The sequence below is a fragment of the Rissa tridactyla genome, chromosome 2 (assembly GCF_028500815.1).
Source record: "Rissa tridactyla isolate bRisTri1 chromosome 2, bRisTri1.patW.cur.20221130, whole genome shotgun sequence".
In the NCBI taxonomy this organism is placed as follows: domain Eukaryota; kingdom Metazoa; phylum Chordata; class Aves; order Charadriiformes; family Laridae; genus Rissa; species Rissa tridactyla.
In genome coordinates this window covers 145,054,289-145,078,856 of record NC_071467.1, presented here as the reverse complement: position 1 = coordinate 145,078,856, position 24,568 = coordinate 145,054,289, and the positions used below count along the sequence as shown (strand labels likewise).

The window sequence follows — 24,568 nt, the reverse complement described above, 5'->3', positions numbered from 1 at the left end:
TTTAAAAAAAAAATACACATTTGCTGTGGCTAACAGTAAACTGTATGCATCACTGCCAAAATAAATGACAAAGTATGTGTATGTAATGTAGTTGTCTACACAAAATACTATTAAACCCCTTAAACAGTAAGAGATGGCCAAATAGCTATTGTTTGTCAGACTTCAATGTTGGGTTCATTGCTGGACACAAAGTTGTAGAAATGCTCTGAAGAGTAGTTCTGCTCAATAACAGATGTTTTATCACCTGGTAAAACTTGACTGTCATGTCAGGGTGTTCTAAAGAAAAAAAAGACATTTCAAATGTAAACTGTTTCAAATAGCATTATTTTATTTAACCTGGAAATGTGCTTGGTGATATGAGTATATATAATAAATAAAAAGTTTACATATGCTGTCTATAGGAAAACTGTGCCTATTTTGTTCATATTTTTCAGTGTTGCTGAGGGAGATGTTCTTTGGGTAATTATCTTGGTTGATTGGGTTTTTTTTTATTTCTGGATTTCTTCGTTCCTCAGTAGTACTTCTCCTTCCTTAAGTAAAAAAAAAAAAAAAGTATTTATCAACTTTTCTTTAGTGTTTTTATTTATTAGTGAAACATGTTCAGAGTAATAGTACAAACTCAGAAGTACAAATGTTTTATATTGCGGTTTATATCTCTCATTACAGAACAGGAATATTTTGGGACAGCCCTGGCGGGATTTCTGCTTCTCCTTAACTGAAGTGTTTCGCTTGCAATGGGACTAGTTCAATTCTGCCATCAAAGTGTGTTATATCCAGCCTAAAACACTGGTTTCCACCTAATGCAGTTTCCCTTTCAGACTCACTTTTCTCTCATTTTATTTGTAAAACTTCTAACAAGGTAGAGTTATGGTTTTAGTCTTAGCAGATATTCTGGCAAATACCTGTCTCCTGTAGTCTCTCTCTTCAGTTGGGATGGCTCATGTTTAAATTGTGTTCCTTTTTGCTGGCAGTCAGAAAGCCAGTAGCTATCATTTTCCTCTCTGATAAACCATCTCGGTCACAATCCTCCTTTGAAATTGTAAGGCTCGTTTTGCCAAAAGATGAAACCAATTAGAAATAGAAAAAAACTTTCCATTTTAGGAGGGGGTCCACAAAAATTTTATCCTGTCAGAAACAAGTGTTACAAGATTGAATTCCTGTCCTCTGCAGATGTAATTTTTTGTGTGACAGAGCCTTCAGTCTGCTGTCAGTGTCTTTCAGGAGTAGTATGGGTATGTAAAGGCGCGGGGGAGCCTTACCTAGAGAGGGATAAAATTATTCCTCTGGGAAATAGTTTTTGTTTGTTTATTTCACAGCAAAGGTTTGAGTCTGTTCCTGAGTGAAAGGACAGCACGAGCTAAAAGGGCCCAGCAGGGAGATCATGACACATAAGGATTTGTTTAATTTAGAAAAAGAAAAAAAAATACTTAATTCTCTCTTTTTTCTGTTGGATTTCGTTGGGCAGAAATTGTATTTTAGGTTAACAGTCATGATGAAAATAAAGTTTTTGTCTTAGAAATCATAGTGCCAAATGAAGCCCATTAAACAATTTCTATCATTCCATAACTTCCAGAATATTTCTTAGGTTAAGATTATGCATACCTGTATCTAGAAATTATTTGTGTAGTGCACATCTGTAAAACTATAATAAAATCTCTTCAGCCTGGAATCGTATAGAAAAGAACAGTGAAAAATTAGTCCATTGAGCGTTGAAACAAAATTTACAATTTTTGATCAGATTTATAGCAGAAAAAGTTGAAGGGTTGCAGATTCTGAGCTTATAGGCTTTCGGTGGATTTACCTAGTTAGGAAGGGAAGGCATTTAAATAAATTAAGATAACTAATATTGGAAAACTATGTGTTCAGTCGAGAAGTATGAGAGAAGAAATACAAATGTGCAGAAATAGACTTGAACTGTCTGTCCTGGAAAGGAAATGATCACGCAGGATGTGTTAGAGAGCTGTAAAATGATAAATGGCATGATACAGATGAATAAGGAACTTTACTCAGTATTTCCCACAATCCAAGAATTATGACAAATAATCTGGGAGAGATGTAAAACAAACAGAAGGGAGGAGGGAGGTGGTTTGGTTTTTATCACATGTCATTCAGTTGTAGAGATGGATACTGTAAACTTGCTGCAGAAGCAGTTTGACAAACTGGTGGAAGAAAGTCCTGTTAAATAAGGTACGCAGGGTGTGACCCCAGTTTAGGAATTCTCTAAAACTGATTGCTGGAAGAGAGGAGGATCTGCCACAGGAATGAATGGTTGTGCTGGGTCAAAAAAGTCCTACAGTCCTACAGTCCACAGCATGCAATGCTGCTAAAAGGATATGACAAAAGAACACGTACAAAGAAATTTTTCGTGTGACATCCTGTTCCTCTTGTTTCTAGGGTCATTAAGAAATATGTATGTTAAGGTTGAATGCTTAGTGTACAGCTAGCAGAACTCTTAGCTTGTGAAGAATCTCCTCTGCTGCTTAATTCCCATGGCAGCAGCGTGAACATGTCCCAGAGAAAGTGCTGGAAGTTGTACCTCAGCCTCCAAGTTCCCTGTCCAGCCATGTGTCCCAGCCCCGTTCTGCTGCTGTCTCAAGGCAAGGCCACTCCTCTTCATATCCCCTTCACCCATACTCCCATGGAAAAGAAACTGGGGTGCATCGACCAGACAGGAACAGGCATGTTGATTTGGATAGTGGTGGGATGTTGCAATATCTATCTGCAGATCAGTTGGTAAACAGCCTCTGTACTTACACAGAAGTCTGCTTTGTATGTAGGAATAATGGTCCATAACACGTGTCATCAGCTGACCCAAGCACTGCCTCTGGCTACACCATTACTCCCCAGGCACAATTTTTGCCTTCGGGAAGGAGCTGCAGTTCAGTGTCCTGGAGATTCCTTGCACACAGCCAGACTACTCATGTTCTGGATAAATGTGTAATATTCAGGTTATTGGAGATAGATCCACCTAAAGCTCTGTGGGCAGAAAAACTGTTACTATTTAGTGATATAGAGAAGATGTGATTTAGAAGAAGGTTGTGCAGAAGTCACCTGTGGGTGACAGGAGGAGGGAGTAACGCATACCAAAGAGGAGATGCATCGAGAGTTGGGGCTGAGAATACCCCTTTGTGTGGGTTTTTCTTCATGTTATGTCAGCTGTCGGTTTGACACAGTCCGTGTATGAGTATATTGTAAAGAGGCCCACGTACTTCAAGTGGCATTTAGCAAAGAGGAGCTAATTGTTGTAGTGTGCTGAGAGGTGTCCCAGAGAAGCAGCATCACTGGCATTTGCTCCCCACCAAGTCATCTCAGAAGAGCTGGTTCCTCTGCAGAGAATAGAAACTGCTAATGAAAGGAGAGCCCTGTTTTCCTCTGAGATGCAGCATCTTCTGGTACCTGTTTGGTGTCTGCTGGTTTGGGATGGATACGTGCAGTCTGACGTGCCACTTGTGCGAGGTTGCTGACCCGTGGCCTACATAGCGTCGCTCTGTAACTGCTGCATTGCCTGAGAAGCTACGATTAATTCAGGGCCAGTTCAGCTTTTTGGCTGGAAGCTATTTTTAAGACCTCAGCTGCTACAAGTGTGCTTCCCTGCCCTTTCTTCAGTGCTGAGGCTCGGAGCAAGGGTAAGATGCATGGTCATGCCACCTTCCAGCGTACCAGCTGCTCCCTGAGACGTGCCGAAACCCACCCTCCTGTCCTGAGGGAAAAGTGCTTTACCCATCCAGTGAAAGCCACCTGCCATTTACTGCATTGCTGGAGGACACGTGTGGGCAGCTCCAGCAGGAGCAGCTCACGAGCTGTAGCTCCAGAGCCCAGCGTACCGGTGGTGACTTGTTCATCAAATCACATAGTTGCTGGAACTGTGGTCTGCACCTTAGATAACGCAGGGGCCCTTTGTCCATCTCGTTTTCGCATATGTTCAGCATGCATATGGGGTTTTAGGCAAGTTTTGAAACACCTAGAACTTAAGAAATATTTTTCTTCTACCCATAAAATCTCCCACTTCCATTTTGGCAGTTATAGAAGCTTCAAAGCAACCATGTAAGGACATGAAATAGTTTTCTTTTAACAACATCTAGTGGTCCTAGTTATTATTTACGTCTCCTGCATTTGTAACTACAACAACAGTATTTTTAAAAGTCAGATAAAGCGTTTTTATCTATCAGTTATATTTCTTGATGCTTTGGGAGATATGTTTAGTTTTTATGCTGGAAGCCACTGGTCTATTTTAGAACCCACTGAAAAACGTTGTCTGAGAAGAGGAGCAATCATAAAGCAAGGCTTTGGGAAATCACAGGTTTTCAAGCAGGCTTTCCAGTAAATATATTAGATCTGGAGTTAGATTTAAAAACAGCGCTTTTAAGGAAGATGTGTTCTTCAAGAAATAACATTTGTCATTAAGCCTTTCCTCCCGAGTAAGCACCCTTAGTTTGGCGCACTGCAAGAATTTCTGGGCGCGTAAATAACAGCGCACAGAAATGTCACTGGGAGCAGGGCTCAGTGTGGGACAAATGCTTCACTGGTGCATCTGCTCCCAGAGGGCTCTCCCCTGTGCTTGATATAACAGCCCTAGCTGATTGCTCTAATATTTTTCAGAAAGCTTTTTTTGCCGTCTTCGGTCCCTGTGTCGTACACACTTCAAACTTTGAGCAAATATTTCTTCCTTTCAGTCCAATTGTATTGTAGGTGCTGCCAGTTTAAATGATTTTCCTGTGTCAATTGGTTCAGTAGATCTGGAGAATCGGTTCAGTGACAAATGCCTTTCAAAGTTGTCCCTCAGACCCGTAGAACAGTGCTGTGCTGTGACAGGTAATTCTGGTGCCTTTTAAACAGGAACTCTCAATATAATTACATTTTTTAATTCACACCTGGGTGATGGTGATCTTTTTTTTACTTTCTTGACAGTCTGTATGTAAAAGAATATGTATGTGTGTGTAATGTAATGAATGGGTCTGTTGTCCTTTTTACCTCCCTACTCAGTCCCAACCCTAAAAACAAAAAGGGAAAAGAAAAACCTCTTAGAAACAATCCTGGTTAATGCATTGCTTCAAAATTCTAGCATCAGGAAATGGAAGAAACATATTTTGGATAACTGGATTTTTCTGGAAGGACTGCCTTTAAAAGATGACACGTTAAAAGTGGTTTTATATCTTTGCCTGGGTTAAGTGATATAGCAAATGCTTTTGATATAATATTTGTGTTTCATCTGAAGGCTGTAAATATTTTTTTCAGATCTGCCTCTGATATCCCTATGTCTAGCAGAAGTTCTCCCTCTAACTGAAGCGTATCCATCATTCTTTAGGGTATCCATCATTGCACATCCTGATTCAATAAGAGATCATATCTTATTATCCTTCCGGTGAGTCACCATATTTATGGATTTAACTGGTATTGTCCAGATGTATCATCTTTGATTCAGCACGTTGGGTACTCTGGGATTTACTCCCCATATTCTGTGTACCGTAGGTTGCTGTTGTGTGGTGCTGGGCCATCCCAGGGACCGTTTTTATCTGTGAATGCTATCAACAGATAACAATTGAGTTTTTGTCAGTGCAGAGTTTATATATTCAGTTTTGTTAAAACGGGGAAGGCTTCAGTTTAGCTTGTAATACTGAAAAGTCTAATCTGACTCGGTAGTTTTCACGTAGTTTCTTTTTCACAGCTGTCACAGCCCTTGTTTAGTTATTTAGTGTTATGCTACCTCTCAATAAATATTCACCAATTCTACATGGATATTTCAACTCTTTTGAGAATTAAAAGGCATAAGGCATACTCAGATTGAAGCTTCAGGAAGTCTTAATTGTGATGGAGTATGTGACACTCGATGAGGTTTTCACTCACAGAAATATGCTTTTGAAAAGATGACGCTTCACACAGGTTTGCATGTCATTCAGACACGTCCATTTTAACTGACTATGAATGATTAGTTGAAAGCTGTTTTGGTTTCTGCCTGTTTTAATTACAGTAAGATACCTTGTAACCTTGTTACAATCTTCCTAAAAAAAACCCCGAAACAAAACACAGAAAGAATGCAGAATCGGGTGTGCTTCTTAATGATGAAAAACTTTTCATCAGATTTCACAAGGGTAGAGGTCAGTAAAGACATTGTTTCTTATTCCTGCGTTTTCATAAAGTTTTAGAAAATTTTTTTCGAAAATTTTTTTCAAATATTTTAGAAAATAATTGAGGAGATGGGCTTGCAAATAAAGCAAAAGACACGTGAGGAGCTGTGCTTCTGTGGCAGTAGAAGTTGCTGGTAATGCTGTAAGGGGAAGAAGTTAATTACAGCATCATAACAGTCTGCAGGTGTTTAAAAGCTGAATACACTAGTCAGAGTAATTTTTTTTTTAGCTTATTACAAGTGGGATATGGACAGTTTTAACCTGAATGCCAGGGAAGGCCTCCTCATAGCCAGATACAAGTGAATTAACTCTTTAGATCATACTTTCCCCTGAGGTACTTAAAACACACTGTTAGCAATATTTAATAAGGGGGAAATCTTTCATGGCTGAGAGCACGGGCTGGGTTCTGTTTCAGAAGCTTGAAGCACGTTTCTTGGGGGGCATCCAATTACACCAATCTGTTAACCTCTTTGGAGGAGAAAACTGAAACCCATGTCCAGAGAGATGAATGAGATGGACCTGCGGGCAGACAGCTCACAGAATAGGCTTTTGATTAAAAAATTACCTCATTCTTAAGTACTGATTGGGGAATTTCAGAGAAACAGATGAGATCCTGATATAGAAAAATTCTTGTGTTTCCCGCTGGAGACGAGTGTTCATGCTGGCTGGAAGCGGCCTAAATAGCCAGCTTTTAGAAAATGCCCTTTGCAGAAGAGCGGTAATTTCACTGCGTTTTTGAGGGGCAGTTGCTGGTTTCCCCGACAGGTGTTCCTGATGGTTATTACATGCTGGTAGCAGCCAAGCAAAAGAGAAAAGTAATTCTCAAGCAAGAAAAGATGCTTATTTTCAAGCAGCAAAGGCATGATCCGGATAATTTAGAAGCTGCATTTTTAACCTTTGAAGTCCCTTCACGTCATGCCGTAGACTTGCCAAATTAGAGGAGGTGAGAACCTAAGAAGGGATGAAAAGCATCGCAGATAAATTCCCTGAGACAATTCCAAGGGAATGTTATGGGTGCCCAGAGGAAGGGAAACGTGCTTCCGTGGAGCTGCTGGGGTGTTTTGGGGAGTGGGCTGGCCCAGCAGGCGGAAGAGAGATGTTTTAAAGCCCAGCAGTTCAGTAACCAGATGCAGTGTGAAGGAGAACCTCTCCTCACATTCTTCAGTGCTCACAGGCCTCTTAAATTTAATAGATGTGTTGGTGCTCCAGCATATACTTCTTCGTACTACGTAGATCCAGTCTCAAAGGGATCTTTCCAGTGACGAATCCTCTGGCCCAGTGTGGCTTTCTGTATCCCACTTTTTTCCAGCTTACAGTTGGTAAGTGAGTTCTTCTATTCTGGGGATATGTGGCTAATTAAAAAAAGTTGCCTAGCTGCATCACCATGTATTAGTGATAGATCTAATACTCAAGGCCAGCCATATCCCCTGAGGTCGGAACTCATTTGACCATAGTGTCTTACAGGACAAAGTTGCTAATTCTTCCTGAACAAGAGACTGCTAAAACTGAGCTCTCGGTTCCTTTTTTACTATATTATCCAGGCCTCCTTATGCTTTCCTTTCCCTAAAGCTGGAATGGGTTTCAAACTTTGCAAAACAAGTTTCTTCTGTTCTGATGGGATTTCTTCAGATGCCATCAAGTTAAAAATTAGTCGTTCTCAGAGAAGAGTGAGGGCAGGTACAGGGAAGAGTTGTTACCTGCGTGGTGTTTTCACCCCCTGATCCCTGGCGGTGGTTGGTCCCGGCCGTTCGGCGGCTGCTGTTTGCTGTGCTGCTCGGCGGGACTTGTCTGCTGCATCCCTCTTCCGAGTCTGAAATATATTGTCTGTCTGCCTTGACAGGTTTCTTTGTACTATCATCCTGGCTTTGTACTTCTGGATGAGATTTCATGCAAACGTAGCGGTTCCGTCATCTGGCTGGCTGGTTGCCAGTAGGTGGGGAGGCTGCGGTGTTCGTTGTCAAGATTTTGATAGGGGTTCACCCCGAACTCTGTGGTACTCATCCGTGTTTGAGCCTTCCTAAGAGGCATTTTAACGCAGTACCTTATGGAGATAAAGAGTATTCTTGTCTGTCATAAAAGTTGTCACTGTCAGAACAGAAAAAAAACCCTGCTATTAATACTCATACCTGTAAAATATCCGTGACTTTTTTTTTTTTCCCTAGTTCTTTTCTGTGGTGGAAAGGAGGGAGCTTCAGGCTTTCATTCCATTTTGTCTATTTTTGTTCATGTCTGTACATCTGAATCTTGTATCCTGTTAATTAAATTTAAACCTCCTTGCAGGCATTTCAGTGGATTTTAATCTAATCTGGCTTTGCACACTCTATGTGTTACCAGTGTGACTTGATTCTGTGGGTAACATTTCCGAATCATCTGTGGACTTGTTTATCGCCATAGCCAGTCCATCCATCAATTCTTGAGTATAGTCTTTTGACAGTTGATGTCAAAGGCTACACCTTTTACCCTGGAATGTAAGAAAAGGGTAAAACGTCAAAACTTATATACTGTAAATGCACTGTCTGTCCACTGACGTAAGAGGTCAGAGCTCCATAGTGCTGTTCCAGCTTACACCTAGCAAGGATGAGCCCCATGGCATGTAAAAAAAAGCACACTTCAAATACTGCTTTTGTCTGTTCTTCAGAGAAAAGTCTGATCTTCAGCATACCAGAATGTATTCGAGCTGGCTTTAATGAGTAAGAATAACAGTAAAGATACAACAGCATAAGGCTCAGCAGTCTTCTGCTGCTGAAACTCATTGCTCTGCTGCTTCACTGCTTGCTGTGGTCTGTGCTACCTTGGCTGGGAATTGCTTCTTCCCTTTCAGTACTTGTCCCTTTCTTGCTCTGACATTGACCTCAGCAGAATTACTCCTTTTCTGTGCATGAGCAAATGAGAGGAGAATCAAGCCTGTAATCCTGAAAAGAAGAATTGCTTAAATTTGATCTCATGAATAAGTACTGAGCCCTAATTTCATACTATTTCGGGTATTCAGATGGAGACAGCAATATATTAGGGATTAAATAATAGTTTTGAAGCAGGATTGAAAATGCAGCGTTTACGGTTCCTCAGTTATCACCTTAACTGTGTAACTGCCCCTGGCGATGGGACCCCGACGAGGAGATGGCACTGGCTTTGTTCATTTCCTGCTGACGTTGGCTGCTCTTGCCATCCAGCGCTCTGGCTTTTGCTTTCTTTTAAAACGGATCAGGAGGGTAAATTATTATTAAGAGATTGTGTGCACTGAATGGCAACGTACGTTCCTGTTGAATTATTGTGAAGCTGCCTTATTTTATGACTAAACTGATGCCTTTCAGGTGAAATTTGTGCCCTGAAGCTTGTTATTAGCTAGTAAGTCCATCGCAGCAGTCTTCTGACATGTCTTTGAGAAGCTGAGGTTCAGCCTCCTGAGGTGGAGCAATGTTAGCATGATTTGGTAAGGTATTCATGTCTTTCCTCTTAGAAAAGGCAGGCTTGAAAGAGGTGGTGTCACTTCGGTGAAGCCACCTCTGGGACTCAGACACAGGCAGTGTTAGTGCCTTGTGTTTGACACGTGGAAAGAAGGTGTTTTCACATTACTAATTCTGAGGTGTGAAAATTAAGCTCCTTGAGAAACAACTTGTGAGATAAAGTTTCCACTGTCCAAAAAATAATACTTTCAAAATATGAAATGGTTTCTTATTTATATGGCCCGCATCTGTGGTTAAGGTAGCTGTGAATGAACTATGAAGAACCTTCTGAACTCCCTTTGGACTAATAGCAATGCTCTTCACAGCTGTTACTCTTGAGGAGAGCAAGAGAATTAAAACTTAATGGCTTAAATATAGAAGACCATATATATTGTTCTTGAAATTTAATTTCACCAGGTTAGATTGTAACAGTGAAGTGTTTACAAAAATGAAAAAGAAAGATCAAAAGCCTTCTCATCTGCCCCCTCCACTCAAACATGTTTTTGTCTCACATGAAGAAGTTACTGTACGGGCTCTGTAAAAGACGACTCATTACCCAACAGCAATAGCTGAGCTGTCATTTCTTGGGTGTTTTGTTTTGTTTCTGTTTTTTAACAGGTCTTTGTGATCAAGCTACGTGTAGCTACACTTATATTTAGGAAAGAGTAAAAAACAGCATGTTTTTATGGTAATGAGATGTCGCATGATTTCTTTCCATTTGCAGTTTGTCAAAGTATGTTCAGGACGATACCTTAACTGCCTCCCACTGTCTGCTGTTTGCCGGTGGCAAAGACCAGATGGGGTGAGACATTTGCCAAAAATTACCACCCAGTGACGGGAAAGGACTTGCAACAAATCTAGATCATTCGGTCAAAATCCTCCACGACTGTAGGTAACGCAAGGAAAAACTGTGCTGCAGTGTGGTCTGTGAAGGGGCAGGGATGCGTCCTTCCAGCATGCTGAATTAAAGAACTTTGCAAACATCCCCGAGTCTGTCACTCCCGCAGTTCCTGGTGGAGCCGTCTGGTTTGGAAGCTGTTTTGCATAGTTACATTCCCTCCTGACCAGTGTTCCAGTAAGTGGGTCCCGAGGAAAGGCACGCATTGATCTGACAGGGATGCTGAAAGATCATTACTGCTGAGCAAGCCCAGGCGTTGTAAACCTGTCACGTTAACGCAGCAGTGCCTGTAACAAGCCGTATTCATATTTTCTGTTAGAAAGGGAAAAGTGCTTCCTATCTGGACAAGGTGTCCTGTGAACCTGTCCTCGTGCACTCTGTCCTCTGGAGTGCAAGAACTACTGCATTGCTGTCTGGGTTATATTTATTGATGTGCCATCTGAACTTTGAAGCTGTAGTAACCAGCTGGAGAACAACAAGCTAAAGATCACAAAGCAGAGATCCAGGGAAAAAAAAATTTTTTATAAATGACCTGCTAGGAAAAGACCAGCAGTGTCAGGCTGATTCCCAGAGGAACCATTTCTACCTTTCACACCAAGGACAAGTGAACAGGGCGCTGGGCTCCCCCCTCACCACCCATTGCAAAAGCAGCTTAGTGCTGGGGACTTGTCCCTTGTAAGGAAGAGCACAGCTGTCATTTAGAAAGATGTGTAGATGGTCTCAGACGAGAGCGTTAGGCACGTGGCTCTACTCACAACGTAATTTAGCCAATAAAAGACCCACCCACTTGTTTTTACTAAGCTGTTCATGGTGTAGGAAAGAATGTGTTGAGGTTTTTTGATTCAGCTTTTATGAAAAAAAAAAGCAAATGAAACAGCAGGTATGAAGATTTGCAATTTTAAAATCTCGCAGCAAATCATTGAGCCTTCATCCCTGCCAGAATTTATCTGGAAACAAAGGGGATGATTTGTCTGACGTGGGACTTGATCTGAGGGTTTCAGATAAAAGTAGGTGACACAAATATGTTTCAAAAGAGCTAACTATTAAAATGTGTTTGGATCTGAAAAAAAAGGTAATGAAGTTGGTGGTAACCTGCTCAGAGCATATTTCAGCATGTTATTTTTGCTTAGTATACGCGTGGCGTGGTGGTTTGTCTAAAAAGCATAATTCTGTGTGTGTTTCTGAAGGGCAGGATCAAGAAGATGGGCAGCAGCGGGGGTTTGAGTGGATCCTGTGGCGATAGGAATGGTGGAAATGGATGCTCAGTGCTGGATGAAAGCCTTTTTATTTGCAAGCTGACTGGCAGCTAGTATTAAACACTCGATCCCCATCCTTTAAACGAGCCAGTGGAACAATGCCATTGGCAGATTGCCCGGGTAAAATGGCATCGCAGTACCTAGGGAAACTTCTCTGGGAAAAATTATGATTATTCAGCTTAACCCCCCATTTTCAGATGCAGAATTATCAATGAGGCTTAGAGGATTTAACCCTAAAAGCCCAAGGAGAAACTCTAACCCTGTACCCCTGCAGAGAAATAGTAACGCTCTTCGTTTCTCCCACTCCATCACATGCCAGGTAGTCTTAACCATCTTGTTTGGCCATTTGTTTGTTTTCTTATGCTCGTCTATGGAAAAAGGAATTGTATGTACAGTTTTATACATAAATCCTGATTGGGGCCACCTGTTTGTGGATTTACCAGGTTTAGCCCATTGTGGACAGCGTATCTGAGCCATTGAGAACACCGAATAACAGTTACTTGGCTGAGAGAATTTCATAGTAGGTCACTTTTGCTGCCACTGCAGTTAAAAATTGTGAAACCTGGGAATTTCGTTCAACACAGAAAATAATTAGAAGCTTCAAGACAATCAGCAGGACTCAGATTCCTTAGCAATTTCAGGAGCAGCAAGAGGATGAGAGTGTGGATATATTAACCTGTGGTGTCCTACTGGAAGCCTAACATTTTGCTTAACCTGATGGTGTAAAAGTTAGCAGCATTTTGTTAGATTCAGTTCCCCCAGTTGAAAAAAATATATATAAAAAACAACAGAAAAGGGTAAAAGAGGTATTTGAGCTCTTGAAAACAAGTAACAATTTGTAGCCCTGCAGATGCTCGATATAAGATCAGTTATTATGAGAATACAGGGGTTTGGTATTTAACTGTCAAAAATATATTGGATCATATATAGATAGATAAAGAGATAGATATTAAAAAAAATAGAGCTTGCAGGCATGTATTTTTTACATATTGTTGCAATGAAATGTGAACCACTTGTTTCTGGATCTTAAGCTGGTCATCTGTGTGAATTGCAGTGCTACTGTAAATATTTCTCAACATGGACAGGTAGATGCTATTGGAAAAAACAGAACAAATTCTTAAGTTGCCAATATTGTCACAAAGTCTCCCTGCAGAATGAAGTTGTTTGACAAAGTGTTTCCCTGGTGATTTGGCTGCAGATGAAAATGTCTTCAGCAATAAAATTCCGTGCTCAGGTCTCAGCTCTCTGCGCTCATCAATCAGCAAATGACATATCAAGGATCGTTTTTGCTGGATTAGTTAATATGGTGGGGAAAATATGCGAGACATTGATACTCCTTTGAATTTCTATACATAGGGGGTTTTTTCCACTCTTAAATATGCATAATTTTTTTGTATATATAAATATTTTGTTGCCTACAGCTTCCTTTAGTAATCGATAGTGCTGCAATAGGACTAAAGTAAAACTATTTTTTGTGTACACAGATTTTCTTGCCTGGAGATAATGCCTACTATGAGAAAATAGCTGTCAATCATAGCAAAAGGACAGCTGGGGGAAGGGTGAAGGAGAGACATACGTTTGATGACAGCGTTTCTACCCTCAGTGCCCTGTCCTTTGTGGCTTAATATATTAATGTTTTGCCAATAAATGGCATTTTGTAGAATTTTTGTGGCTCTATGTGTTGTAAATGCAATTTTGCTGGGGATAATCATGTTCCGTATCTGCTGATACTTTCATAAGGTATCATTAATGGCTTTAGAAAGTTCAATTACATGACTGCAAAGAAATAAATCACCTTATAGTTTAATTACCTCTAATATAACAGCAGCAAATATCTTCTGGGAAGCTGCCTCCTGTGTTACTAAATGACTGTCAATGATGAAGCTGCTTTCCATAAAGGATGCTCTATTAAAGAGATCGTTTCACAGTGTTTTATGCTACATCTGCTGCTGCCACTACTAAATTTTATAAAGGAATTTAAAATATGACAGATGTCAGTAATAACTTTTATTTCATGCCTACTTTTTTAAGGAAAAAAAGAAAAAGGAACTTATTGCAATTCCCATAAAGATTTATGTGAAATGTTTCATATGAAATCCTTTTAAAATACTTTTAAAATGTTTTTTTGAACAATGATACAGGATCCAGGGAAATATCTTAAAACACATTATAGCGGATCCCCTCTGTGTAGTGTGTGTCCATCTGCTGAGGAAAATACTAAGAAGAGTCATTCGTTTTCCTACTTAAATGTCTCAAAACAGAATCACTCCTATTCAGATCCAACCACCTGAGAGGCAAAAAGGGAGTACAGATGGAACGATGAGTATCCTATATATAAAAAAAAATGATGATAAACAAGGAAAGGAATGAAGAAAGCATACAAGTGGTAGAGGAGGAAGACCAGTAAGAAGGAGAAGGCTGATGAGCTGGAAAGGGAAGAGAAATGGGAAGAGCCAAGATTCTCGACAGGGAAGATAAATGAGAAGAATCAGCTGATTAGGCAAAGGGAAGAGATAGGAGGAAGTGCAGCAATAGCAGAAAAATGGAGAATTTAGTAAAAGCAGAAATCAAGGACACCAAATAATCAAAGGATAGGATATGAAAGGATATTGGCTGGCTTTTTCTCCCATTACCAGTCAGAGGGTGGGAGAGAGGGACAATGGACAAATGTCAAAGGCACAACCAACTTGTATTTTCTTGCTTGTCCTACTCTTAGGACTTCGTGTTCCTTTGTGTGATTTTGGTTCACCATGTTTACTTTGGGTAGACTGCACTTCCTTTAATACCACTGTATTGCCAAATTCTGTGACTACTTTGAATTATTTGAATTGTATTATTTTGGAGCTGTAGCTTGAACTAACAGGCTTTGAAATGATTCTGAGCAATTTTGGATCATCTCTTTTCCTTGTGCTTCTAGAAAAGTGCAAGTTTCAGTACATCCCCTCCTTTAATACAGTAACTAGCAAACATTTTGACTCGATAGCTCAAGCATATAAGGGGTGCACAGCCTTCAGGGTGCAAGTATCATGGGGCGTCATCTCAAGCATCTCCCTGTCCATAGGGTGGTGGGGTGGCTCCAGAAGTGGTACAGAGCTTCCAGGATCTAGACACCAACCTGGATGCATGGGTGTCTGCAGGGATGCTAAACCCTTGGCCGTGCTGTGGCCCACCGTTTCATTTGCCAGCTAGCAAAGGTTAGCTGGCACGAGAGGATAAAAGAACAAGGCTTTTTGAGAGGTGAACCCCCAGTATGTTTTTATTCTCCAGAAGAGAGTGGATCAAGGAGTGTGCCCTGCCCTTTACTTCAGGCAATTTCCTTGCAGCAGTGGTTCACGCGATGTTGACGCTTTACAGAATAATGGGTAGGTTGTTAACTAATGGCTGTTTTCAGACTCTTAACTTGTAGGCTATAACAATAAGAACACATTCTATTTCAAAGGGTGTGTTTTTTTGAAGGAAAAAATGATTTTTTGCTGAATTCAGGAGGTGGGAGTCAGGCAGCACTTAATGTATTGAATGCAGGGAGAGAAGATTTGAGCATAAGGTACAGAGACATGTAGGTTGGGTTTGGATGAACACATTTGTGTGTGGAAAATTATATACTGCCTCAACGAAAATGACTTTTTCCTTCTGAAAGAAAATGCTGTTTTCTGCCATGTATTGAGAGAAGTTAGGGATCTCCCATTGTAGCATGTGTAGTTTTTATCCCCATACACATAAACGGCAGTGCTATTAAACTAATTCTTGCAAAAATTAGAAAGACTCTTTGAAAAAAGCATCTTTCTTCCTTCAAACTGTTTCTATTTTATGCGCTGATTATTTTATCTGGAACCCCTGACCTGTTCTTCATTGTTCTGGCAGAATTAAAAAATACACCACAAGCGTATTCCCCTCCTTACTGAAAATAATTTCCAAATAAATAGAAAAGTATTCAGAAAGGCTGTGAGAATATCTGATCTAAAGTTACCAGCAATGAAATAATATTTCAAGAATATAGTAAAAAATCAGTAGGAATTGAATTGAGTTAAATGAAATCTTGTTGTTTCTCCCAGGCTGGGATTAACATAAATACAGAATGGGTGTGTTCTGAGGAATAATAACATATAGTCAGAGCCCAATTAAACAAAATAGCAAGGAAGATGTATCCTGGAAAAAATCTCAATCAAAGGAAAGCCTTGCTATTTTGTCCTTGCCACACTGTTTTTATTTTGGCCATCTACAGCTGATCTTCAATGCCTTTACTTAGCAGGGACAGCTTTTAAAAGGGAAAGCTGCTCACAAGAACCAGGATTTTTAAGGGAAGGTCCTCGGTCTGCGTCCAGTCTGTTTAGAGATACTCGCACAACCTGCTCTGTGTTTCGGTTTGATTTTGTGTTTGATTTTGGCTCTTTTACCTGGTCCGGAGGGGGACCGCACTGGGGGCAGCCACAGGTTTGCAACACAGGGCAATGGAACTGTGTCAAAGGTGTGGGGACATCAGCAGGGAGTAAAAAACTCGGTTTTTAGAAACGTTGCACATTAGAAAAGAGGCAGTTCTTGAAACAGCTGAGATGAATGAGTGCAGAGCGAGCCCGAGTCGGCCGGTGCTGTTTGCAGGATGATGGGCGTTGCCATAGTGACTGAGAAAGGGGGGAACAGGGGAGTTTGAAGAGAATATCAGCTGGAGCTTCAGTAATGCTAACTTAGCATGTGACGTCTGCCAGAGCGCCGCGCTGGGCAGAGGAGGGGTGGCAATGGGGTATGAGTGCATGAGAGCACCGAGGTCGCCTGGTGGCTGCTGGCGAGCGACTGAAGTCGTGTCTCGGACAGATGGGGAGGCACTGCCGCCAGTCTGGAAATAAACCCACCTTGTGTTCACATATGCAGGTTATTCCCAAGTTATCCATTGGCACATTTCCTGACAGGGCGATTGCTTCTGCTTCCTTTCCTGGTCCTGAAAATATTGGGTTTAATTCTAACAGTGACTGCTATGGAGAGAATTCCCAGATCCTCTGTGCCCTGAGAGGACCACCCTCACGTCCCAGAGGCTCCACACACTGTCCCGCCCTGGCTGCCTGGCTCTCTTGGCAAATCAAATAAACTACAAAGAGTAGCCATGGGCTGACATCTTCCTCGTGCTTTGGCCACAGTTTGTGCTCTCCATAGTTTTTTCTCTTGATTTGGGGAAAAGCAGAGTTGACACCTGTGGCTGGTTTGTGTCAGGGGAACAGATTAGGAGGGTGAGTTACCTGCGTGAGTTTATTCCTGAGGGTCTTGCTTCTGTGTAGTTAGTACATAACATGGATCTTCAAAGCCAGATGCTGAGTGATACTTGTAGGCAGCTCACTGGACCTAGTGCAGATCCCTCGGGGCTGGGGACTCACCCGCTTTCTCTGTGGAGCTGCAGATTTTTCACACAGCACAAGGCCAACTGTTGTATTTGGAGCCAGGTGACTTCTCTCTTCAAGCAGATAGTTTGAGCTGTATTGTGTCTATACTTCACAGTAAGTCACTGTCTAGGATTTTCACTAAAGAACTCATTTTTGCTTTAATAAGAATTATTGTCTTTTACTAAACACATGAAGCCCATCAAGCGAGTGCAGTACTAAACATGTCAAGCTAATGAATCATGGGCAGGAAGGGGAGTCAGGGCAGAGTTTGTCTCCATAGCATGGAATCGGAATCTGGACAAGGCTAAGAACTGCTCAAGATCAAGATATATGACTGCTCTGATACAAAGTAAATAGCGTTTTTAAAATTAATGTCCTTGGCATTGGCTATGTTAATACTTCCCTTTTGCAACATTTATTTTTTCATTAAAGGAGATAATGTGACCGAAAGATGGATGTGAAGAAGTGACAAGCACCATGTATGTTTAAACGGGGAAGGGTCTGCTGCAGTCTGTGCTCATGCTACATGTGCTTGGTCTTGAAGTAATGGTAGCGAAAACGTAGACTAAGGAGAACTTGCACAGCATTTAAGGGATATGCTCCTTGCATCGGCCAAGGACCCTCCATGTTCTTCTGTTCCATACCGTAAGGGCTCCCTGAATTCACATGATCTGAACCCTCATCTATTCCTTCATTCACTCCATGCTTCCTTTCTTGACCAAAGTGAGAGTTGCCTCTGTGTTTCTTGCAATACGCTGGTGTTGTCCCCTTTTTCCCTTGCTGCTTTTCTGTAGACAAAGCTTTGTGTGTCTCTTCACCCCCCTTTTGTCCTCATAGCTCTTCCTTCCTGTCTTCCATATTTTCCTTAGTGTGCTTTCTTTCTCTCCCTGAGGCAATTTGTTCTGGGTGTCAGCATTTCTAAACTGTACTGGGAGCAAGTGCTGCAAGGTTATGGAGGAAAGGGGGGGAATCATTAACGCTGGCAAAGATGGTAGCCATTGACTGGCGCTTTGATCTATAGGCCATTACCCACAGATTTGGATGGCTGAAACAGCTGCAATCTGCTAACTGCGAGAGGTCACAAACGCTGTGTGTGTATGTACTTTCCCCCTTTCATTTTTTTGTTTTCACCAAAATCAGTATGACATAGCCTGTTGCCTAGATCATTCCCTGAAATGCTGGAATCAAGCATCCTGAAGTTATCTTGTAATAGACAGAGAAAAGCCACTTGGCCAACGATCATAACATCCAGGGAGGGAAAGTACCCTACAGAATTCATAGGTCATCGGTCCCTCAGCACAGGTGTTTTTTCCAGGCTACACTGAATATCTGCCAGTTTTCTTACACAGCTGTTGTACGGACTGATCTAACACCTCCTTGGCAGGAGATCCTGGCTGACCCCTGGTCTGTGGGTCTCCCTTCCACTGTGCTGGTTCCTCACCACTCTTTATTGTGTCAGCTTTGCATGGGCTTGTGGGCTTTGAGTGACGAGGTTTTCTCTACAACATGTATGCATGTCCCTCTGTGTAGTTACACCTTCTGATTTATACGGTCTAATTTGTATGGGGTTTTTTAATGATAAAAACAGATTGATTTATTTTCTTTCTCTTACCTTTTTCCTCTGGCTGGGGTTTCCCATGCCTCCATCACATTAAATCTGATGACCAAGCAGCTGCGTGGTCATGTTAACTTGCTGACCTGACGGAAGGCCCACACCCTGAAAATAAACATTTTCTAGAGCAGTGTATCTTTGGCTTTGGCTGCTGAGTTTTGGTTAAGTTTATTTTTAATTTGCTGTGTGGTTTTGTTGGGGCTTGGGGGGTGGTTTTGCGTGTTAGTTTGTTTTTGTGAAGGGATGTATTTGGGTTTTGTTAGGCAGGGAACTAATAAAAAAGAAAAGTGGAAGTTTCTTGAATAGAAAGAAATATGAGTGATTTCTGGGTTTTTTTTCTTTTGGTTTTCAGTGTAAAGTGTCTCAAAAACACTTTAGTTGGAAAGTTGACGTAGTGGATAAGAAAACAGTTGAGTATAGCAGGGATTAACTTTTGAATTAAGTATTTTTCGTTAATAAAAAATGCGATATATATTTCGGTTTGGAGTTCAATCTTGATCCAGTTTACTTGCTGTGATAAAAACTGCAGTCCACTGATGCCCCAAAGAGATTCATAGAGAGCAGTTGTTCACCATAGCATCATTTCTCGAAGATAAATTACGCAGCAGTAAAGACAAGTTCATAAACTTTATTGTATTGCTTTAGTAGCAGTGCTTTAGGTACTACCGGGAAGGTAAATTCAACACTAAGGCCTTCCCCAAGGTTTATTAAACTGTCGTAGAAGCTGCCAGTGTAATTTTTTTTTTCTTTTTAGGATATTTTTCTAAGCTCAGTAGCAGGAGAGGGGAGGAAGAGGATGGTCTTTTTTCTTGATCTTTGATTAATCTTTCTGACTTCCTACTGACACTAGCATATGAAAGAATCATACTATAAGAAAAAAATGATACTCTTTATACTTGATTGACTCAAACACACATAGCTTTTTATAGGCTTGCCATTTTTCTTCAATAGCATGCATCTTTGTCATAGTTTAAAAATTATCTAGAAATAGTGCAGTTACAGTTCTTCTTAAAATTATGTGCAGCTATGAGCAATATGTACTATCCACATTTTCCATATGTTGAGATAATGTTCTAGTTTTATGTGTATAGTAAAAAAATTGTCAGTGATAAACAGTCAAATGGAACTGTATCTTAATTGAACACTGAAAAAATCAGGATCAAAGTACTTTACAGTTGTATTCAAAAGAATTTTAGGACAAAATATTTGTTGGCCCCTTATGTGGTAACCAAGAAATATTAGGTCTTTCTGGCCTTTCCAGATTTACTAGTATGCAATATTGGCACCAGAGGATTTATGGCTGTTTGCCTTTAATTGATACATTTTTTTCTTAAGAATTTCAGAAGATACTTAAGCAGCTGTCATTTTCACTCTTTATCTCTGGGTTTCATTTTAAGAAGAATGTAGGGATGCTGATTTGTTGCTATTCTAGCTGATGTTGCAGTCTCTTCGGAGACAGTTCGAACTGCAAGTTACTGAAAGACTGAAAGACTTAAAGAAAGATAAGAAGAAGAGTTGATGTCTTCACTGCCTATGCAGGTATACTTTTTACAGCATAATAGCTGTTCTCCTGTAAAACCCAAGTACAGATTTTTTTCTTGCCACAACATCTCTGGGTGAGTTGAGTCCTAGGGAACTGCCATGGTAAATACAGCTGTGTCACCGTAAGGCGTTACGGAGAGGGAGCAACAAAAGCTACATCTCTTGCAGTAAAAATCTCATTTTGACAGTAAAGCATAGCCAGGCAGAGAGCTGATACCTAGCCCTCGAGTCGTATCTTAACTACCACTGCCTTTAGCTAAGGCCTAACAGGTGAGCATCAAGAATTCAAGCACAATCTCAAGAATGGAAGCACAGTTGTTGCAAAAGGGACCAGATGTTCCCCCTATATTGGAGCAGCCATGTGGATCTTGAATCTCAAGAATCCCCTTTCTTCTGAGTCCTGTTTTCTAGAGCATGTGCTAATCGAGTGGGTAAGCTGTCTGGAAACACCATGAGAAAACAACCTGCCCACAGTGCAGTTGTTCATCTGGGGCTACATCTATTCTGTATCTGAACACGTTCACTGAAAACGTGTGTTGGTTGGCTTAGGGCACTGAGCAGTGATCTGATGGTAGCTGGGTGCTTCTGCGAAAATACAGCACTGTCTCACCAATGGGTGCTGGAAAATACATTACCTGAGGTAAGACTGAGGGAAGCAAGCCATCTTCTCTGTATGTCCTCGCTTTGGCACCAAACACCTTTCTGACTTTTGGGAACTCAAGTGTTTAACCTACATGAGCCCCTCTCTAGTGATGCTGCTCAGTTTGTTTGTCAGTAAATAGGAGAAAGCAGCCAAAAACACAGCGCCAAATTCTCCAGGGCCTGAGTATTTGCATACAACTGTTGTGTCTAGGCAAAGTTGGTATTTATAAGGGCTCTGGGGTGGTGAAGAAATGAGGCATCCTATGTGAGGGAGAAGATGTTTTAGGCCTTAAAGAGGGATTGATTTGTGGTTATTATTGCTGCCTTTGATCTGCCAACAGGGATCTGAAACTAATCCACCAGAGCAGCACAAGTCTGATAAATAGTGCCAGATGGAGATGCCAGAATAGGTTACTCCTGCTGTCTTTGACGCTGCCTTATCATGAAGTGATAAAACAGGTAGTACACAGCAAAGCAAGCAAGAGTTAGGAGCATGTGCATTGCAGGATCGCTGCTGGCTCTGTGAAGTGACTGCCAGTTGTTAAAGCCACTGCAGGATCAATTAGCCATTCGCAGCGTTATCCTAACCCGATGAGAGGCCGAGGGACCCAACCACACAGAGCAGCTGGTTGGTGTATAGAATTGAACATCACTGGGTACTTCCATGCTAAAAGGGAGCAGAAAATGCAGACTCCCTGTATTTCAAAAGTAATCCCGTAAATACTAATGGCCACAGAAGTGAAAAATGGTGTTTTGTATAAAGACTTCTATTCACCATGAGTTCATACCCCACCTATGTAGTGTATCAAAAATTAATCTCATTTTAAAATGTTTTGCTGTAAACAGTGAATACGGCCTAGCTGATGAGATGTTGGTGGGTTTTTACCACTTCTGGTTTCATTTTGTTTAGAAATTAGCGCAATTTGGGGCTTAGTACGGCTATTAGCTCTCTATAGATCTCATGATCATGTGAGTCAGCAAGCTCATTGCATAAGAAGAGCTTTTTATATAGATGTTGGATCAATTGGCAGTGAGTTGTCAATAAATGTATCTCCTAGACACTGTGCGATTGACAGGCTAATGAAGTGCTTTCTCGGTGACAGAGAGCTGTTGACAAATCTTTTGCCACTTTGCTTTTCCCACTCCTGCATTGGCATTTCTCATAAATCCGCTCCACGCCGGGATACTAGGGGGGGCAATACTGGGGGAATACTAGGACGGCTTCACAAGTGCCCGTTTGCAGCCTTGTGTGCATAGGCTGGGATTTGGCAAACATGTTAGTAGCCTGTGTTTTGAGGAACCGGAAAGTAAGGACAGTAGTCCAAGGACCATGTTTGCCCTCCCTGCAATGTGTTTTACAACATGTTTCGAAGAAGACGCAGAGTAGATGTCTCGCAGTTTATCCTCCCAGGTCTGCAGCTTGGGGGTTGTCTCCCCCTTGCTGCACTCTTTCTGCCTTTGTTGCTACCGTGGCACTTAGTGATTCAGTGCAAGTGGGTTCAACTCCATGTTCCTTTTCCTCCTGCCCAGAAGTAGGTGCAACCACTGGTTTATTTTGCATCACTCTTGAAGGCTCCTGTGGGTGCCTCTTGCAAATGTCTGATGATCAAGTGAACTAATTCTTGTCCTTTTAAGTAAAAGTTCCATATTTGTTCTTCTAACTCATGAGCGTACGTAAGCACCAGCGATTTCGGATGAGTGCTGCCTACCTACAGCAAAAAGATGTTCAGCAAGAACAGATCATATCGGTATGCATAATCCCACCTTCCCTGTAAGAGAAACTATTTTGGTTAATGCGTGCATTAAGAAGTTTACAGAGTGACTCACTGGCCCTAGCTATTACTAGCACTTGATGAGAAGACATAATTTTCACTCCAGTGTTCAGAGCCAACCTAGATGTTGGTCATGTGTTGCTGTGGAGTTTGTGGCTTGTGAGCTGTGCTGCAAGTGCCGTTTGCCTGTTTGCTTCCATGGATAATAATGGCTGTGTGCAGATGATTTAAACAAAAAAGAACACGCTGTTTGATTGACATCGTAAAGCCATATTTGTTTTTGCACAGTTTCCAAGATATGCCTCTGTTGTTAACAGTAATTACAATGCAAAATATTATGAAACCTCTGTTGTAATTCTTAAGTAATCAAGTGGTCTTTACACTTCCCAAGTCACTCTGTTCAGGAGAGAGCTAAAATAGGAAATGTAGGTGGCTTCCAAGAAGACTGTGAGGAGGCTGTCTCATGGGATAGCCTGTGCTGCACGGTGTGCACTAGTGGATTTTCAGCTGTCAGGAATAGATTGCATGACATTAAAGGCCAAACCTTGCACCCACCGAAACCAGAAGCAAAACTTGTATTGATTTTGTTGAAAACAAAATCAAGCTGACACCACGCTGACGTTTCATCTTGACAGACATCAGGGGAAAAGAAAGCTTTTCAAAAGGCTCTATGTTCTTCACACTGTGGCCTTGAAAGGCATGGAAAGCAACTTGGGAAGTTGTGCGGATTGGATGACACCAGAACTTACTGATGTCGGTGTGACTGCTGGTTTCGAAAGGGGTGGTCAATGTTTGCTTTGCAAGAGAGAAGGAAGCCAATGTAAAAATCTGCAATGGAGCAGGGGCAAGGATTCACACGGCAAGTGAGACTTCTTGTCTCACCCAGCTCATCCAGCACTATGGAACGTAAATCTAGGAAAACCACTGCTTTCAGGAAAACATGGGTATATCACAGTTTGTTTCTGGTAGAGGAAAGGAAGCCCAGCCCTTCATTCAAGGTGTTAATGGCATGAAAAAATATTACGTGATTTTCCTGTTATTTCAGAACTGCCTCCAACTGTAGGCAAGTTTGTTTTACAGAACAGAGCTTTAAGAAAGAGGACAAGCTAAAAAAGAAATATTCAAACAAGAAAATAAAATATTCCAACAAATGTTGGTGTCTTGTGTTACCTCAGGAGCTGGTTCAGTTTGCTGATTGCTCAGTTTCAGTGTGGTCTGAGTAATGAAGAGCTGACTAGTGAGCCTAGTTTGGTGTAATTCCCTGAGTACTCTTGAAGCATAACAAACCCAGAAAGACTGTAATGAAAAATAATAGAAAGGTAGCTGGGGGCTTAACTTATGATCGCTGCTCATTACAGTAAGCGACATTTTCATTGCAGCGCTACCATAAAGATTATTGGCTGCCACATAACGTAGGTCCCTCCTGAAAAGATTCTGGAACAGCTTTGTTGGCACAGTAAAAGCCATGGAAAAACGCCAAAGAACTGCTTAAAACCCAGTAATTGGTTGCCAAATATTAATGGTGTGGTGCTTTGTTCAAAACTGGCTGGAAAATGGGGTGAATAGTCTGTGTCATTTTATTACATGGTACCTGTGTGACCATCCTTGGTCCTCTGCAGTAGATGTATTTAACTGGAAAACCACTTTATTGATATTTTTTGCTTCCATCTCTGACTTTCAAAATTCCAGCATTTTAACATGAATGGTGACAATGATTTTGAAATTGGCTTTGAATCTCCTTGCTCCTTTGCATGTATGTGGACCTGTCTGAGCACAACTTGTCAGTCTGGAAGATTGACATCATTGGCATGTTTGTGCCAGTGTTGCCCAGGGTGTAGTTGAATTTGGGAACTGGAAAGAGATTCCATGAGGAAGATGGCAAAATTTGATATTTGCGTTGACATGTTAT

At 41.2% G+C, this 24,568-nt stretch overlaps 1 protein-coding gene across 4 annotated transcripts in view; it reads left to right on the top strand.

The window, feature by feature from the left end:
* The window catches only part of RSU1 (Ras suppressor protein 1), a 107,200-nt gene that overhangs the window by 70,781 nt on the left and 11,851 nt on the right, over positions 1-24,568 (top strand). Inside the window, exon 9 of one of the 4 annotated variants that reach the window (XR_008464775.1) lies at positions 5,306-5,362. The exons of 2 other annotated variants lie outside the window; for them this stretch is intronic. Coding sequence is in view for 1 of the 2 variants with exons in the window: in XM_054190947.1 (XP_054046922.1) it covers position 13,207 (1 nt within the window). In the remaining variant the exon portion in view is untranslated. Of the gene's footprint in view, positions 1-5,305; positions 5,363-13,206; positions 13,226-24,568 lie in introns of those variants that run through there. One more of the 4 variants, XM_054190947.1, reaches the window with a different exon arrangement.